The sequence below is a fragment of the Malaclemys terrapin genome, chromosome 1 (assembly GCF_027887155.1).
Source record: "Malaclemys terrapin pileata isolate rMalTer1 chromosome 1, rMalTer1.hap1, whole genome shotgun sequence".
NCBI classification, from domain to species: domain Eukaryota; kingdom Metazoa; phylum Chordata; order Testudines; family Emydidae; genus Malaclemys; species Malaclemys terrapin.
In genome coordinates, this window is record NC_071505.1 from 131,269,613 (window position 1) to 131,288,633 (window position 19,021).

A 19,021-nucleotide genomic window follows, 5' to 3' on the forward strand; every position below is an offset into this window, starting at 1 on the left:
GGCAACCTTTTAGAAGTGGTGTGCCGAGTCTTCATTTCTTCACTTTAATTTAAGGTTTCATGTTCCGGTAATACATTTTAACATTTTTTAGAAGGTCTCTCTCTATAAGTCTATATATAATATAACTAAACTACTGTTGTATGTAAAGTAAACAAGGTTTTCAAAATGTTTAAGAAGCTTCATTTAAAATTAAATTAAAATGCTGATCTTAAGCCGCTGGCTTGCTCAGCCCGCTGCCAGCCTGGGGTTCCGTTCACCTAGGCCGGCAGCAGGCTGAGCGGGCCCTGCGGCCGGAACCCCAGCTGGCAAGGGGCCGGCAGCCAGAACCCCAGGTTGGCAGCGGGCTGAGCGGGGCCGGCAGCCAGAACCCCAGGTTGGCAGCGGGCTGAGCGGGGCTGGCGGCTGGGACCCCAGCTGGCAAGGGACCAGCAGCCAGAACCCTGTGCCAGCAGCCAGAACCCCAGACCAGCAGCAGGCCGAGCAGCTCAGCCTGCTGCCAGTCTGGGGTTCTGGCTGCCGCCCCCTTGCCATCTGGGGTCTCAGTCACTGGCCTCACTCAGCCTGCTGCCAACCTGGTGCTCAGGGTGGGGGGTGAGGATGTGGGGGGTGCAAGAGTCAGGGCATGGAGTGTGGGGGGGATGGGGATGTGTGGGGAGTGCAGGGGTCAGGGCAGAGGGTATGGAGGGGCTGGGTATGTGTGGGGAGTGCAGGAGTCAGGGCAGGTGGGTTTGGGGGGGCTGGATATGTGTGGGGAGTGCAGGAGTTAGGGCAGGTGGGTTTGGGGGGGCTGGATATGTGTGGAGGGTGCAGGAGTCAGGGCAGAGGGCTGGGGGCATGTGAGGGGGTGCAGGAGTCAAGGCGTGGGGGGGCTGAGTATGTGTGGAGGATGCAGGAGTCAGGGATGGGGTTGTGGGGGGGTGCAGGGGGTTGGGGTGCAAGGTGGGTGCAGGGGTCAGGGCAGAGGGCTGGGGGGGGAGGGCTGGGATCAGGGGGGTGCTCCCAGCCCCCTGAGCGGTTCACAGCCAGGGGCTGGAGTATACGCCCCGCTCCTACCCACCTGCCTCTTCTCTGCCTCCTTACCAGTCTGAGCAGCGAGGGCTGCTTTTGTCCCCTCCCTCAGAAGGGCCATCGGCAGCAGGGAGGGAGAGGAGGCGGGGGAGGGGGAAGCTTGGCTGCCAATGGAGCCTGCTGGACAGCAGCAGCTGGCAGGCCCAAGCTTGCTTCTGCCCCCTTCCCTCACCAGAGAGAGCGGTACGGGAGGGGGGAGGGGGAGAAGAGCCGGCTGGGTTGGGCAAGATTTTTAATGGCACGCTGCTGCCTGCCGGGGTTCGGCAGCGGGCTGAGCGGTACTCCGGCAGGCAGCAGTGTGCCATTAAAAATCGGCTCGCGTGCCGTCTTTGGCATGCATGCCATGGGTTGCCGACCCCTGATCTAAATATTGCACTAAACCTCAGAGAGCGGGGATAGGGTCAGTATTACATGTTTGTTTTGAGAATTCTATATAATAAAAGTAGTAGCATCTGTATATATGTAGATATCTAATCTATGTAGAGTGCCATCTATTTGTGTGTAAGTAGGGGGTATTATTAATATGGTCAATATAGCTATTGTTGTGCATTGTAAATGGCTTTTGTTGTGTAGCCCATTACCTTGAGCTCTTAATAATGATGAGTGCCCCTTGTGAGGAAGTGCTGAAAGTTCTTGACTCATCGTGAAGTCAATGAGAACTTCAGGTACTCGGGACCTTTCAGGAGGTTCTCAGCATACTGGGTCGGTAGTGAGTTCCTTTCAATTCCCTACACACCGAGTCCACTCCACCCCAGTAAAATGGACTTTGTATTTTTCCTCAGGCAATGCTGCTAAGTAATTTTTAGTCAGGGATTTGATTGGAATAACACCAATTGGCCAATCCTCTTTTAAAAGAGAGCCAGTTCCAACAATCTGAGGTGCTCTGTAAAGCCATTAGACTGTCTTTAAGGCTCCAGATTCAATGTGTAATATTATTCTACTCTTAACTCCTAACTGCCTCGCATTTCTATGCCACGGCAGCTGGGAGGTTTGGACCTGTAGGATGTGGGCAAGAAGTTATGTGTCCAGAAGTGGAGTGTAGGAATGCAAGGGAAATAGTAGATGGAGGATTCCTGTTAAATTGAGTGGGTAGGAATCCACTCCATCAAGGACAGCAGTAGAAGGGGAGAAATCCCAGTTTCTCAAAGGCTTCAGGTTACTACCACCATCGAGCTCTTGGTGAGCACCAAGCAGCAAAGCTCTGCAGTGCTTGTGCAGAACCATCTAACATTGCACGAGTGTTTCAGCTCATCCCTGATGTGGGGACTCTGTAGCTGGTGCTCCCTGCATCTGCAGGGTTAGCCATATTGGCTCAGCCACCTCTGGAAGCAAAGCAACAATATAGAGAGGATTTAAAACTCAAACCATCTCAAATTTCCAATGTTTACAAAGAAAACACTGTGCAACTCAACCTTTGTGAGCTTACATGTTTGAGAAAGCAGAAAAAAGACTGGGAAAAGCAATCCAGAAAGGGTCATCTGAGTGAATAAAAATCTAACTCAAGGAGAAGCATGCAGAAGAGCATGGGAAATATCAATAGGAAAAGAAATCACGAATGTCAAATAGATAAGAATTTGAGGTATGGTAGCCACCTCCTCAAATGGCACTCTGGCACTGAGAAAGGCTGTCAATGACCTTTTCATCTTGACCTCACTGCAGCATTCTTTTAATTGGCTTCAGTTGGGCTGGATTTCTATCTTTGAAGGGATCCTTGGACCTTGCCATTTAACCATATTTATTCATTTTTCTTGCCTTCTTGTTTCCTATTTTGCTTAGGACCCCGTGAGACTGTTTTATGGGATGCCTAAGTAGCCTCTTTGCTGACTTTAAGGACTTCAGTGTCTTTGCTTTCAGCTTTAGGGTCTTTGTGACTAGCTTCCTCTTTCTATCCCCTCCCCCTTTTTAATTTCTTCTTCTAACTCCCCATTTTAAAGTTGAGTGTCACTGAACTAGTTTGTTTCATATAATGCCTCCCTGGAGGATTTTGAAGCCCCTGCTCAAGAGATCCTTAATGGTTGCAGGATTGGGCCCTCTCTGAGGATGAGTGCTCCTTTCTTATAGCTCATGGTTGAAGTAGATTGAAACAGAATGGGGACCTATCACTGCACCAACAAAGAAATTGGAGCCCTGGGGAAGCAGTGCTTACCCAAACTGGGGAGAGGATGGGGAGCTCTCTCTTTGCTCTTAGGGTTGCTGTACTCCTTCTCCTCTCTTAAACTAAGTCCTATTTGTACCCTTTTGGAGGACTCACCCCCCCTCCCAAAATTCAACATTTTGAATTAACACCTTAGCACTACTTAAACAAACAGCCATTCCAGACCTTCCTCACAACATGTGGCTAGTAATCCTGTTAGGGTTCCCACTGAAAAGGAAATACAGTATGAAAGGAAACATTTTAAATTAATCTCTCACCTCATTAGCAGCTGGAGGTTGTGACATTGTAGCCAAATGCAGACAGAAAGAGGTCCCAAGCATAGAAAACTGGCAAGAGAGGGCAGGAGGAAGTGTTAGTGATGGAAAAGTTAATTGATAAAAAAAGAATCCAGAGATCTGCTGGTGGTGAGGCTGTCCTTTTACATGGCAGTGGAAGCAAATCTTCCACAGCTCTGAGTCAGAACCTGCCCCTTGATTCCAATGTTTAATATGGAAGGAGTTCCGTGCACTTTGTGATAAGTAGGCCACATTTATTTTTGTTACAGCTGTTGCAGGCACCATGAATTTGATGATTGTCGTGCTTTCTAAAAAAAGGAAACTGATACTGATGTCTGTTCATTACTTGTTAATTGGCCAGTAATTGACTTAGCTGAATTTACCTAGTCATCCTTTTCTTAGCAAATCCATCCCCAATGCTATTTCCATTTAAAGGTGATTCCTTTGTGTATCTATCCCAGCGACCAGTGGGAGCTCCATCTGGAGGGCTCAGGGGACACTGCTTCATTCAGAACACTGAGAACTTGTAATCAGAATCAGGGCCGGCTCCAGGCACCAGCTTGGCAAGCTGGTGCTTGGGGTGGCCACTCCAGACAGGGGAGGCACGTCCAGGTATTCGGCGGCAATTCGGCGGACGGTCCCTCACTCCCGCTAGGAGCGAAGGACCTTCTGCCGAATTGCCGCCGCAGATCGCGATCGCGGCTTTTTTTTGTGTGTGGCTGCTTGGGGCGGCCAAATCCCTGGAGCCGGCCCTGATCAGAATGAAACCAGTGGGTTTCCATCCCAATTTCCTGTGCCATTCAAAGTTGTTTCGTTAAAGGAGTAATTCATCCACAGGAAGGTTTTTGTGTGAGACATCTGAGCTTGTGCTCAACACTGTGCTATTGATGTATAGGTTCCAGTACAGTGCTCTGTAGCAGCAGCAATGGGATTTCACTGAACAGTCAACTAACCGCACCCTGGCACTTCTCAAAAGTGCCCTTCGTTAGCAAGTACATGGAGCACGGAGGGAAGTTACAATGACCTGTTTAATATGTGAGCTGTCCTTGCTAGCACACAGTGTTTTTCATGTTTAGGTGGAAATCAAGCAGCCTCTTAGAGATGAAACCAATTTTGAAGTCCTGAAGTCCGGGCGCTTTTACATTCTCTTACTGGGCAAAGGAATCTCTGTAACCTGGGATCTGGCCATGGGCGTCTCCGTTATTTTGAAAGGACATTTCAAAGTAAGTACCTTTGATTTATTTCTCATTCTCACTAGGAAAGTGCTCCTAATGTTCCCTAATGAATACATCTGGACAGATCCTTCTGGGGGAGCAAGGAAGGAATTCAGTATTTCTTATGTAGGCATGTTAATAGATTCATGTGAAACATTAGGCCCTCTCTCAAAAAACAAAAGGCCTTTCTACTAATACACTATGGACTAATATTTTTCTCTAGTGGTTCAACACTAAGGGCTCAGTTATGGTTCTCGGGAGGTTGAACCATGCTAGGAATGAAGAGAGAGGAGAAGCACTTAGGCATCATGCCCTCAGTGAGGGCAATTGAAAGGGACAGTTTCTTCTGGGAGCTGAAGGGAATACATTTCTGAGCAGGCTTTGCTAGCGCTCCCCACAGCACAGTGACTTTCATGGGCAGCAGGAGAAGTGGGCCCATTGCTAAATCCATGACTCATCCAGACCCACTCCCAGTAGAGTCAGTCAGAACAGGCAGTGGTAGCCAATGTTCCCTTCTTGATCCCTGGAGTGCTGGGAGACAGATTACTCCTGCTCCTCTCTGTGTCAGTGTGGTAGGAATGGGGGCTAAAGGCCTTTGCCCACAGTAGTGCACCTGCCACGGGCAGGCATTGTGTAGTCTTGAATCTATTGAGCATGAGAATAAAAAGGTTCATTAACAAAACTCCATGTCAGTCTAAAGGTGGAAGATTTATGTGTTTGTGTTTTTTTTTCCCCCCTGCAAGGATCAAGTGTGTGGTCTGTGTGGGAATTTTGATGGCATCCAAAACAATGATTTGACCAGCAGCAATAATAATCTTGAAGTGGATCCAATTGACTTTGGGAATTCCTGGAAAGTCAATCCAGGTTGCGCTGATGTCAGAAAGGTGACCATGAATGAATTGTGAAAACTGTTTACTAATGGTTACTACCTCAATTAGGGATTGCTGAATGGCTGTGGAGGAAAACAAACAAACTAACCCCTCTCCCAGAATTCACACCAAACTGGAATCTTTTCTGAGATCTGCTAAAAGTTCAGTTAACTTCTTTAAGTTTTCCAAGACCTCCCTGCTGCTTGGATTTGGGCGAATGTTTAAACAGCCAAATCATGTGACAGAGGCTGTTCTCACAGCATGCCAGCCCAGATGCAGGAGATCCAGCTATAACTGGAAATCGCATTTGAGAGCCTGATCTCACAGAATTTCTAGCTACATTTCCAGAAAGGAGAAGTTCAGATAAACATCCAATTTCCCATCATCCTAACCTTTACAGGCTGTCCATTATGAGCATTTGCTGGCCCTCAGAGTTTTTCTGTATTTTTCTCACCTTTTCTGAACTGCATATTCACCCCTAGATTCCGATGATCATTGCAGAGTGTTTTTTGTAAGATGAGCAGGGATGTAAAGTGCAAGATATACTAGGGTACCACAAGTTAAGAAGATTCCTAGTAAATGAAGTGCATGGGGGCATGAGATTCAGAAATATAGCTATAACACTAGGGGTTGGAGTCAGGAAAACGTATAACGATTGAAGGATTATGGTAAAATGAGAACTATGATGGAAAAGGGTGAGAAGGCAGAGTCATGGGCCCTGAATTGGTCATGGCTGCAATTTGCAGATTCTTTGTAAGTCATGGGCCTACTCTTGCTCCCATCGAAGTCAATAGAAGTTTCAACATTGTCTAAAATGGGAGCAGGATTGGACTCACAATAGCTTCCTAAGGTAACAGCTTCCTAAGGTAATAGTTGTCTATGCTAAAAATAAGCATTTCTTTTCTTTGTTTCTCTCAGTCTCCTTAGGAAAGCTATCCCATTTCTATGTATCACTAAATGATGCACCTAGGTAAGGCAAGCAGCATGCGTGACACCATAGAAAGAGCAGGAGCACCATCATAATATGTGGATGGGCTTTCAAGCACACTAAAAGGAGGCCCCCTTTAAAGTCTGCCAACTTCAAAGTCACCCATTTCCCAGATCCTACCTCTCTTCCCCTCATTTCTACAAAATGGCTCCCCAACCCATCCCACCATCATTCCCTAGAGTCTGCGTTTCTCCTCAATCACCTCTGCCCATTGGTAGCTTCACCATTTCTCTGATTTCCCCCTCTAGTCCTGCCTTACTGGCTCGTCTCTTCCTTCTTTCCTGCTGTTTACCCTCCCACCATGGGTATCTCAGTGCACATCTGTAGGTGGCTTTTTCTCCTGCCTCTGGCTGGTGCCACTGGCTCCTCCCTGGCTTCAAAGTACGAGCTCTTCTTTCTGAGAAAAGGTCCCTGCCCCATGCCGCTCCTCTCCCTTCCAGGCTAGCTGGAGGTCTCAGGCACTGTGGCAGCTCAGGCTTCAGCATGGGCTGTACAAGCCTGCCTGGAACTCTGGGTTATTAATTACTCAGGCGACTAGCCCAGGCTGAAGCCCACGCTGGTGTGACTTTGCCGCTACTGGTACCCGAGTTAGCTAGATTAAAGCTAGCTCAGTTGTATCTATGCAAGGTGCCATCACACCCGATGACTGCAGTGGAGACATCCTCTGTAGCTCTGCCCTCTGCCCCTCCTCTTCCTTTTTCCTTACTCCTTCCCCTCATGGGCCAGTCAGGAATCTCACATTGGGTCTCTGGTGGCTTCTGCTGTGCTCTGGAACCCCAAGTACCTCAGTGGTGGTGAGGCCCCAGGCAGGGCCAGCTCCAGGGTTTTGGCCGCCCCAAGCAGCCAAAAAAAAAAAAAAAAAAAGCCGTGATCGCGATCTGCGGCGGCAATTCGGCGGAAGGTCTTTCGCTCCGAGCAGGAGTGAAGGACTGTCCGCCAAATTGCCGCACGTGCCGCCCCTCTCTGGAGCGGCCGCCCCAAGCACCTGCTTGGTAAGCTGGTGCCTGGAGCCGGCCCTGGTCCCAGGGTGGCAGCAGCAAGGTTATGATATGGGTGGTGGCAGTTAGAATATAGACTAGAGTACAGAGGCAGCCAGCACAGAAACAGCAGCACCCATTCAGTCGAATAGTATCAGGTCACACTGACAGGCAATCACATTGCCACATCAGTTCGGCTGGCTACAGTCCAGAGGAGCAGCAGCAGCATTAACACATGACTCAGGCATGCGGAATGGGAAGAGGCTCTCATAGTGTTAGTAGTATGGGTGTGTTGCACCCTACCCTCTGGAAGTGAGGGGCTCATGCCAGTTTCCTTAGCGAATAACAGAACGTGGCAGGCAGCGTAAGCAGGTGTTGGTACTGATAGGCAGCAGCTTGACTCACAGCCTTGAGCCAGAGGCACTTGGCTACAAGAAAGAATAAAGAAGTGAGAAGAAACAGAATTAATACCCTTATTGGTACACTCAAATGGGAAGACTGCATTTGACTGCTAATAGTTTCTGGGCATGGTCATAATCTAGCTCCATGTTCTCCTCAGTGCTTAATATCCTTTTTCGGGGAGGGAGCAAGAGACATTTTCTTGCCAGCTGTGCTGAGACTGGCCAGCTGTTCACTGTTCCAGCCTAGTAGGTGAGAGAATCCAGCATGTGCTCTGCAAAATATCTCTGCAATAAATATTTTGCAGACCACGTGCTTTCCTTTTGCCATGCTGAGCTTGGGATGGGGGTGGGGAATGTTGCACTGTCTCCAGTCACAGTGATGTCCTGTGTTTCTGCTGAAGGGAGACATGTATCAATTCCAATGAAAGCCCCCATTAAGTGATGTCAGCTGTAAGGCTTACTGAGAAGCTACATCTGGTCATTTTTGCAATGTGGATATTTGCTCCCGGTTGAACTAAGGTTACCAATGTGATTTCTGAAGCTTAAATTACAGTTTAAAAGCCACAGAGGGTAGAGACAGAGAAAACCTTGTAGTAGAGTTGTCGAATAACTGATTTTGAGGTTTTGCTGACAGTTCCAAAAAATCAGGAGGAAAAATCATTTTGGATAGACCCCAAAAATGAAATGTTTCAATTTTTTTGGTGCATTGAAAAGTTAAAAAAAAAATGGTTTGAACAAAACATATTGTGTAGATTTTGCATATTTTTTATGTTTTTGCATTTAAAAAAATATAAAATAGAAGGAAATTTCAAAACAAAAGTTTGTTTCAACCTGTAAAACCAAAACATTTAATTTAGAAATGACAGAATGAAATGGTTAGTCCTTGTTAGATTTTTTTTTTTTAATGAACTATTTGGGAAAACCAACATGGACTTGCAAAATATTTTGGTGTTGCCAAATCTGCATTTGTCACTGACAATTTTCATCCAGCTCTACCTATGAGGTGATCTAGTCTAGTCTATACTCTGCCATTGCCATAATACAGTGGTTCCCAAACTTGTTCCGCCGCTTGTGCAGGGAAAGCCCCTGGTGGGCCAGGCTGGTTTGTTTACCGGCCGCGTCCGCAGGTACGGCCGATCACGTCTCCCAGTGGCTGCGGTTCGCTGCTCCTGGCCAATGGGAGCTGCTGGAAGCGGCAGCCAGTACGTCCTTCGGTCCGCACCGCTTCCAGAAGCTCCCATTGGCCTGGAGCAGCGAACTGCGGCCACTGGGAGCCGCGATCGGCCAAATCTGCGGACACGGCAGGTAAACAAACCAGCCCAGCCCGCCAGGGGCTTTCCCTGCACAAGCGGTGGAACGAGTTTGGGAACCACTGTCATGATATTTGCCTGCAGTGTGGTAGGTTAAAGCTTTATCCAATAAGCAAATAGTTTGTTATGAAAAATGTCTAGTGTTAAGAGCTGTCCATATATACATGATTAAGTGAAAATCCTGATGTTCTAGGTTCAGGACTAACATGACAGTCTCTGCTTGTGTCCTATAACATTAAGCTCCCACAGGGGCAGACTCTGACTACTTCATTGTGCAGTGGCAACTTAATGAAGCAAATGATGGTGGAAACTTCATGCAGCATATTGACCAGTGAGCTTTTCAAAGAATGCAAAAAACTGGTAAGTCTTTTGTCATTCCCTTCATGTCCTCCATTCCTACATCGGCTGTCCTGAGATGCTTACAGCTGTGCGACCTGCCAATCTGCCACTGCTTGAGAGAGCATCACAGATGCTACCGTGAGAAAGATGATGCTGGCAGTGATTTCACAGAGGAACTGGCTGAGATCATTTGCCTATTCTAGTATCTCCTTGCTGAGAGTAGCCAGTACTAGTTGTTTCAGAGGAAGGTGCAAGGGACACCTCTGGTGGACAGTTATTGAATAACAGGCCCATGAAGGAAATTTCATCTTCACCCTCAGTTACTGGTTGGCATCTGTCGTTTAGTATGTGGATTTATGCCTTAAAACAAACAATCCTGGCCCTCACCCACAAATAAAAAACTGATTTAATTAAATGGTGGATGTTCTCATTATCCATATAAGTGTTTATTTTTTCTTGAAATCTACTGAGCTCTTTGACTTATCGATATATTGTGGCAATGTGTTAATTGTGCACTATACAAAAAAGGCTTTCCTTTTATCAGTTATGTATCTATTGCCTTTGTTTCACTGAATATCTTCTCATTCTTATATTATGTGAAAGAATAAATAGGACCACTCCATTTACTATCTCTACCATTCATTACATTCTTATAAGGTAGTCTCCTTTTATTTTTCTCCTCTCTAAATTAAACAGTTCCAGTCAATTTCAATCTCTCCTTATACAGAAGGCTTTCCTGTATCTTATCATTTATTTTGCCAGTCTCTGAATGTTGTCTGTTTCTATTAGATCTTTTTTGAGGTAGGGTGATGAAAACTGCACCCAGTATTCAATGGCATGATCATATTTTCACTAGCATACTGTTTATCAAGTTAATACAATATATTTATTGGAAGCTAAATTCAAACTTGCCTCCACAGTATCCTTTTTAATATCATGAATGGCGAAATCCCTTGGCCTGATCTAAAAGCCCATTGAAATCAAGTCTTCCCATTGACTTCTCTGGACTTTGTATCAGACCCCTTTTGTTTTCTCTGTTCAATGTAATAACTAGACGGATGAAAAAAAAAAAAAGGAGATCAAGGAATCAAATCTTTTCTGCCCCTTTCATTATTGTGGTATTTAATCTGATAAACAATAGGAACGGCTAAACTTTGTAGATTGAGAATGAAGAGTCCTCATGCATGCAAGTGCGAGTCACTTGCCAGACTTATCTGGGTATATCTCATTTAATCATTTCCCTGCCATTGCAGTAGCCTTGGGCACTGGTTAGGGTGGCCATATTTCCCAGAGGGAAAACGGGACACCACATGGAGCTGGCCCAAGCCATGCACCCGTGCCCTGCCCCTGCTATTCCCCGTGCATGGGGCTGACCTGAGTCGCTGGCCTGAGCCCTGCTGGCTCCCACGCCCCCACACATGCGGGGTGGTATTGCCGTTCACCTGAACCCTGCCTTCCCTCCACATATTGTTCCCCCCATGTTCCTCTGCACCCCGCTAAGGGTTCACGCCCCACTTTTTTTGGCAAAAGTGGGCTTTTGTCCCATTTGCTCTTGCCAACTGATGATCAGTTGGCAAGAGCAAATGGGACAAATGCCCACTTTTGCCCAAAAGATCAGGAGGGCCGGGACACAGCTTAAAAAAGGGACTGTCCTGGTGAAAACGTGACGTATGATAACCCTAACACTAATGCAGCTTGGTCCCTTCCTATTCTGTGCCTGAAGCACATATGAGTTTAGTCTCCTGAGGGCTGTAATACTTTGGTCTCTTTTAGGTTGTTTGGTTTAGCATGCAGGTGCTGGATGGTGCTGGTGGCCTGTGATATACAGCAGGTCAGACTAGATGCTCTGGTGAGCCCTTCTGGCTTTAAACTCTATTGCTCATATTTTAGAAATTAGAACTTTTATTTTTCACTAAAAGTCTGGCTCTCATTTACAGTTAGGGCCCTTTACACTTCTGTGACAGCATGACTGTAATTCACACCTACTTTAAGGCCTTGTTACACTGCTAGAGAGCTATGGAAGAGGCATAATATGAAAAAGAATCAGGTCCAAAATGGTTAAATATGCTTTTATATTTCCTGTCATTTAATGGTACCTAGAAACTGTAGAGTTTGCTTGAAGGGTTGGTTACATTTCATGACCTTGGGCGTGACCATACTCCCATTGGCCTTAATGCAATGGCCTCCGGTGACTCCTGTGGAAGTCAGATGGGGCACCAAATGAACAGGCAAATGATATCACGGGCAAGTCCATCTAGAGGCAGGAGGTGCATGAAATGAGTTTATACTGTGTAACTCTCCTTTTAGGTGAATCCTGAGCTGTATATGGATATCTGCATGTATGATGCTTGTGCCTGCGAATCAATTGGGGATTGTGCTTGCTTCTGTGATGCTATCGCAGCCTATGCCCATATCTGTGCACAAAAAGGTGCAGTTGTTCACTGGAGATCACCAACTCTGTGCCGTAAGTACCGGGTAGCTGAGTGAAACACCTAGTAATGGCTTGGCAGGAGTTACTGCAGCAAGAAAAACCAAAGACACACTAGTTTTTAATTAGTTGATGGCTCAGCTAGAACACATTTTCATTCAATCTAGTCCTGCTCCCACTGATGTCAGTAGGAGTCCTGCTATTAATGTTAATGGGGACAGGACTTGGCAAGGGTCCCCAGTCCTGGGCATGCAGGGTGATGGTTCCTCAAGGTAACCCTTTGACTGCTACATTTCCATGTACATCCCATTTCCATGCACACCTTGAAAAAAGATGGGGCTCACTCCTTTCATTAGGGAGACACGATAGACATGGAAATACAACTCTGAACTAAGAAATGGAAATGTTTGCTGTAAATGTTTGCTAAATTGAAAGTGAAAGTTAATTCCTAGCAATTATTTCTAGCAACAGCCAGGGATATTGATCACAGCATAGATTTGGGTGCATGAAAAGAATTGTTTGAATATGTGGCCAGGCTCTGGTGTGCCTAAAATAAACACTTCTCTGATAAGTATGGCTATATATATATAAGAATCCAAAGCCTTCTCTCCGACACCACCAATGAATGGCTACACAGATGGTGTCGGAGAGAAGGCTTTGGATTCTTCAACCATGGGATGGTGTTCCAAGAAGGAGGAGTGCTAGGCAGAGATGGGCTCCACCTAACGAAGAGAGGGAAGAACATCTTCGCAAGCAGGCTGGCTAACCTAGTGAGGAGGGCTTTAAACTAGGTTCACCGGGGGAAGGAGACCAAAGCCCTGAGGTGAGTGGGGAAATGGGATACCGGGAGGAAGCACTAGCAGGAGAATACAAGAAGGGAGGACTCCTGTCTCAGACTGAGAAAGCGGGACATTCAGCGAGTTATCTTAAGTGCCTATACACAAATGCAAGAAGCCTGGGAAACAAGCAGGGAGAACTGGAAGTCCTGGCACAGTCAAGGAACTATGATGTCATTGGAATAACAGAGACTTGGTGGGATAACTCACATGACTGGAGTACTGTCATGGATGGATATAAATTGTTCAGGAAGGACAGGCAGGGCAGAAAAGGTCAGGGAGTTGCATTGTATGTACGAGAGGAGTATGACGGCTCAGAGCTCCGGTATGAAACTGCAGAAAAACATGAGAGTCTCTGGATTAAGTTTAGAAGTGTGAGCAACAAGGGTGATGTCATGGTGGGAGTCTGCTATAGACCACCAGACCAGGGGGATGAGGTGGACGAGGCTTTCTTCCGGCAACTAGCAGAAGTTACTAGCTCGCAGGCCCTGGTTCTCATGGGAGACTTTAATCACCCTGATATCTGCTGGGAGAGCAATACAGCGGTGCACAGACAATCCAGGAAGTTTTTGGAAAGTGTAGGGGACAATTTCCTGGAGCAAATGCTGGAGGAACCAACTAGGGGCAGAGCTCTTCTAGACCTACTGCTCACAAACCGGGAAGAATTAGTAGGGGAAGCAAAAGTGGATGGGAACCAGAATACGGTAGCAGCAGAATACGGACCCTGGACTTCAGAAAAGCAGACTTTGACTCCCTCAGGGAACTGATGGGCAGGATCCCCTGGGAGAATAACATGAGGGGGAAAGGAGACTAGGAGAGCTGGCTGTAATTTAAAGAATCCTTATTGAGGTTGCAGGAAAAAAACATCCCAATGTGTAGAAAGTATAGTAAATATGGCAGGTGACCAGCTTGGCTAAACAGTGAAATCCTTGCTGATCTTAAAAGCAAAAAAGAAGCTTACAAGAAGTGGAAGATTGGACAAATGACCAGGGAGGAGTATAAAAATATTGCTCAGGAATGCAGGAGTGAAATCAGGAAGGCTAAATCACACTTGGAGTTGCAGCTAGCAAGAGATGTTAAGAGTAACAAGAAGGGTTTCTTCAGGTATGTTAGCAACCAGAAGAAAGTCAAGGAAAGTGTGGGCCCCTTACTGACTGAGAGAGGCAACCTAGTGACAGAGGATGTGGAAAAAGCTAATGTACTCAATGATTTTTTTGCCTCTGTCTTCACGAACAAGGTCAGTTCCCAGACTGCTGCACTGGGCAGCACAGTATGGGGAGAAGGTGACCAGCCCTCTGTGGAGAAAGAAGTGGTTCGGGACTATTTAGAAAAACTGGACGAGCACAAGTCCATGGGGCCGGATGCGCTGCATCCGAGGGAGCTAAAGGAGTTGGCGGGTGTGATTGCAGAGCCATTGGCCATTATCTTTGAAAACTCATGGCGATCGGGGGAGGTCCCGGATGACTGGAAAAAGGCTAATGTAGTGCCCATCTTTAAAAAAGGGAAGGAGGAGGATCTGGGGAACTACTGGCCAGTCAGCCTCACTGCAGTCCCTGAAAAAATCATGGAGCAGGTCCTCAAGGAATCAATTCTGAAGCACTTAGAAAAGAGGAAAGTGATCAGGAACAGTCAGCATGGATTCACCAAGGGCAAGTCATGCCTGACCAACCTAATTGCCTTCTATGAGGAGATAAATGGCTCTGTGGATGAGGGGAAAGCAGTGGATGTGTTATTCCTTGACTTTAGCACAGCTTTTGATACGGTCTCCCACAGTATTCTTGCCAGCAAGTTAAAGAAGTATGGGCTGGATGAATGAACTATAAGGTGGATAGAAAGCTGGCTAGATTGTCGGGCTCAATGGGTAGTGATCAACGGCTCCATGTCTAGTTGGCAGCCGGTTTCAAGCGGAGTGCCCCAAGGGTCGGTCCTGGGGTCAGTTTTGTTCAATATCTTCATTAATGATCTGGAGGACGGCGTGGACTGCACTCTCAGCAAGTTTGCAGATGACACTAAACTGGGAGGAGTGGTAGATACGCTGGAGGGTAGGGATAGGCTACAGAGGGACCTAGACAAATTAGAGGTTTGGGCCAAAAGAAACCTGATGAGGTTCAACAAGGAAAGTGCAGAGTCCTGCACTTAGGATGGAAGAATCCCATTCACTGTTACAGACTAGGGACCGAATGGCTAGGCAGCAGTTCTGCAGAAAAGGACCTAGGGGTTACAATGGACGAGAAGCTGGATATGAGTCAACAGTGTGCCCTTGTTGCCAAGAAGGCTAACGGCATTTTGGGCTGTATAAGTAGGGGCATTGCCAGCAGATCGAGGGACGTGATCGTTCCCGTCTATTCAACATTGGTGAGGCCTCACCTGGAGTATTGTGTCCAGTTTTGGGCCCCACACTACAAGAAGGATGTGGAAAAATTGGAAAGAGTCCAGCGGAGGGCAACAAAAAGGATTAGGGGGCTGGAACACATGAGTTATGAGGAGAGGCTGAGGGAACTGGGATTGTTTAGTCTGCAGAAGAGAAGAATGAGGGGGGATTTGATAGCTGCTTTCAACTACCTGAAAGGGGGTTCCAAAGAGGATGGATCTAGACTTTTCTCAGTGGTACCAGATGACAGAACAAGGAGTAATGGTCTCAAGTTGCAGAGGGGGAGGTTTATATTGGATATTAGGAAAAACTTTTTCACTAGGAGGATGATGAAGCACTGGAATGGGTTACCTAGGGAGGTGATGGAATCTCCTTTCTTAGAGGTTTTTAAGGTCAGGCTTGACAAAGCCCTGGCTGGGATGATTTAGTTGGGGCTTGGTCCTGCTTTGAGCAGGGGGTTGGACTAGATGACCTCCTGAGGTCTCTTCCAACCCTGATATTCTATGATTCTATGATATATGTAACTCCAAGCCTTCTGCCTGGGATCTAAGAGCCATGGTGAATGCAATCTGAGATGACTTTTTTAACTGATTCTTCTTATTGCATAGCACAAAGTTGTGAGGATTTGAATAAGCACGAATTGGAATATCAGTGTGAATGGAGATATAACAGCTGTGGACCTGCCTGCCCTATAACATGCCAGCACTTTGAACCTGTGGTGTGCCCTCTGCAATGTGTAGAAGGATGCCATGTGAACTGTCCTGAAGGTAAACCCACTGTCTTCTTTACACAGTTAGTCAGCATTTCCTTGCTCAGCTCTTATCACTTACTGGTATCTTTGTACTTCCCCCCCCGGAACGTTGCATGAAATGTTTTTTTTTTTTTAAGATTGGAAATAAGCAGATTTGTAAGATCAATGGCTGTGAAATTTTCATATGCAAAAGTTAAAACTTTAACAATCTTACTGGTATGCTTGCATCATTGTTTCCATCAAGGTAAGAAGGTGGTGACCAGATGTTCCAGTTTACTAGGCTCATCCTGGTTTTCTGAAGATGTTCGGAATGATTATATTGAAACCAGGGTTTTGACCAGATCTCAGTGGAATCCTAGGGCATCTCACCTGGACTTAACTTCCTGTGTCCCATATTGTTCCTGTTTTCTGTGCTCCACTGGCCACGCAGTTAGAAATCTCCCTCTACACCTTTCAGCTGTTCGAAGTCAGGAATTAGGAGTGAAACCCACTCTTGGGTTAGAACTTCTGAGAGGCACACAGTGCATTGAGGCCATGGAGGCTCTGGATGGACATTAGGGAATGGAGAGAAACCTTGTGGGCAGAGACAGCAGAGCTTTAAAGGAGGACGGAGCAGGGAGTGAGAGAGGAAGATAGGATGAGAGCAAGGAAGGCAGGGGAAGGGAATAGAAATCAAAAAAGGGAAGGAAGAATAAAGAGGAGGAAGAAAGATTAAAAAAAAGGGGAGAGGGAAAGTGAGAAAGGGTGCAGAGGACAAAATGAGATAGAAAATTGAGAAGAATAAGTCAGAAGGGGAGAGAGTTGAGGAAAGGAGGAAACTATGTATTGTAGGACCAACAACCACAAAACCAATCCATCCCCCCCACCAAGTCCCCGGTGTGCACACAGAGCAGAGCTATCAATCCAGGGAGTAGTGAGAGCAGAATCCACTAGGTACATCTTTATGTAGTATGGTGTTTAGCACTTAAATATCAGGGCAGGTCCACACTACTGCTTAAGTCGATCTAACTTGTATCACTCAGTCCTGTGAAAAAGACACCCCCGTGAGCAACACAAGTTACAGTGACCTAAGCAGTGTCCCCACAGTTCTATGTTGGCGGGAGATGCTCTCCCACCAATACAGCTTCCGCCTCTCACGAGGGTGGATAATTATGCTGATGGGAGTGCGCTCTCCCATTGGCATACAGCATCTTCACCAGATGCTCTACAGCGGCGCAGGTGCATTGGTGCAGCTGGGCTGATGTAGCGCTTCTAGTGTAGACCTGCCCTTAGAGTGACAGATGCACTAGTAATACCTGAGATGAATAGTCATAATGGGGAGAAAATGCTAGGATGCAGTAAAAAATGCCCAAAGGGACCAAGAAAAATCAGTAATATGGATGTAAAAGGGTAAATGCCATTTTCTTCTGGCACACCTGGTTTTTAGTCTAAAAATATATTCACTCTGTGTGTAGCATGAACTACTGCATATACTATGCACTGGTGTTAGTATCTCAATAAAAATGCTATGGAAGAAAATAAAGATTTACTTGGTGTCAAACTAACAGTTAGTTTAATATGAAGAGCATGTTCTGAACCTTTGAGCCCAATCCAAGTATCATTGATCTTGTCATATTTTTAAAGCTGCTAAATACAATGATCAGCTTAACATCTGCTTTGCAACTTATGAAACCCTGCTGTGCTGTTTTAAAACAGGAAAAATACTTGATGAACTATCCCAGTCATGTATTGATCCAGAAAGCTGTCCTGTATGTATATTAGAAGGTGCCAGGATCCCCCATGGAAAGAGGGTTGTTTTGAACAAAGATGATGATGAACATTGTCTATCATGGTAAGATATAGATTTTTATTCAACACGAGTGTCTTTTATGAGGGCACAAATCAAGTGCATTCTCATGAATATACTGTGAATATAGTTTTGAATGTACTATTAGGGGCCTGAATATGATGCCCTTTTTCATGCACCATAGAACCTGAAAATTTTAAACAAGACTAAAGGTATTAGGCACGCAAATTCTATTGAAATTCAATGGGAATGAGGTATAAAACTCCATAAGTTGCTTTGAAAAACCTAGCCCTACTCCACGAGTGATTCTGTTGACTCCATTTTTGGAATAAGATACTATTCAACATGAGTAAGGTATCAGAATTTGGCCCTATCTCAATACTTTAAAATCCTATATGAAGTTAAGGATATGAATGTGTGATCTCTCTAGAACGCCACCAAGACGAGTAGGTGCTGGGAGGTTATGCTTTGTAATTGGAAAAGTAACTTACCCAAGATTTACTGAAGGTATTCTAGGGCCCAGTCCTGTAAGTACATGCAACCAGGCTTAATGAAGTCAATGGGATCATGTATGGTAGGGTAAGCATTATGCAGAATCAGGGTTTTACATTGCTTTGAGGGAGGAACTCATTATTTTTGTGTCCTGTACAGTATCAAGGTGCATAAAAGTGTGAATTTAGCTCTCTAGCATCCATAATTTTGGCATTCTTCAGATACCCAGCCCTTTGATGGATGGATACTTCCATTAGTCAGGCATAGTGCTGTAAATATAAGAAAGTTTTCCACAACATAATTTGCCCACATTTAATAGAAGTGGATGTAGATCTGCAAAAACTATGGGCTCAGACTAAAACCCTAGATCCAAACACCCTGAACATTTTGAAAGTTCAGACTGTGTCTGAACTTTGAATCTCTGGCCTGTCACTGGTAGTAACCAACTCTGTTTTATAAGCCCCATGGAGTTGGTTCTGTTATGTTGATTAATTAAGTAATGTATTTTCTTTTAACAGTATAAATTGCAAGCCCTGAATTCCATCAAAAGGTCAAAAATGCATCTACGTAAACCAGTTCCCTAATTTTCACAATACTTAATAATAATTTATCTTTAATGCTAATACACTAACCACCACTCACATAAGGTTTTAGAACATTATGTAAACTTACCTCACTAGGGAAACATCTTTGCACGTAGCTGTCACCTAATTTAGATGCCTACACCATCTGTACAAACAATAGAAAATATTGTACAAAAA

The 19,021-nt window shown here is 45.7% G+C and overlaps 1 protein-coding gene across 2 annotated transcripts in view; it reads left to right on the forward strand.

Moving 5' to 3' along the window:
* VWF (von Willebrand factor) overlaps positions 1–19,021 on the forward strand; it is a 248,017-nt gene that overhangs the window by 115,400 nt on the left and 113,596 nt on the right. For both annotated transcript variants that reach the window (XM_054039064.1, XM_054039074.1), the window contains exons 22-27: positions 4,575–4,721; positions 5,456–5,596; positions 9,498–9,617; positions 11,904–12,060; positions 15,840–15,998; positions 17,678–17,813. In XM_054039064.1, coding sequence (XP_053895039.1) covers positions 4,575–4,721; positions 5,456–5,596; positions 9,498–9,617; positions 11,904–12,060; positions 15,840–15,998; positions 17,678–17,813 — 860 coding nt within the window. The remainder of the gene's footprint in view (positions 1–4,574; positions 4,722–5,455; positions 5,597–9,497; positions 9,618–11,903; positions 12,061–15,839; positions 15,999–17,677; positions 17,814–19,021) is intronic.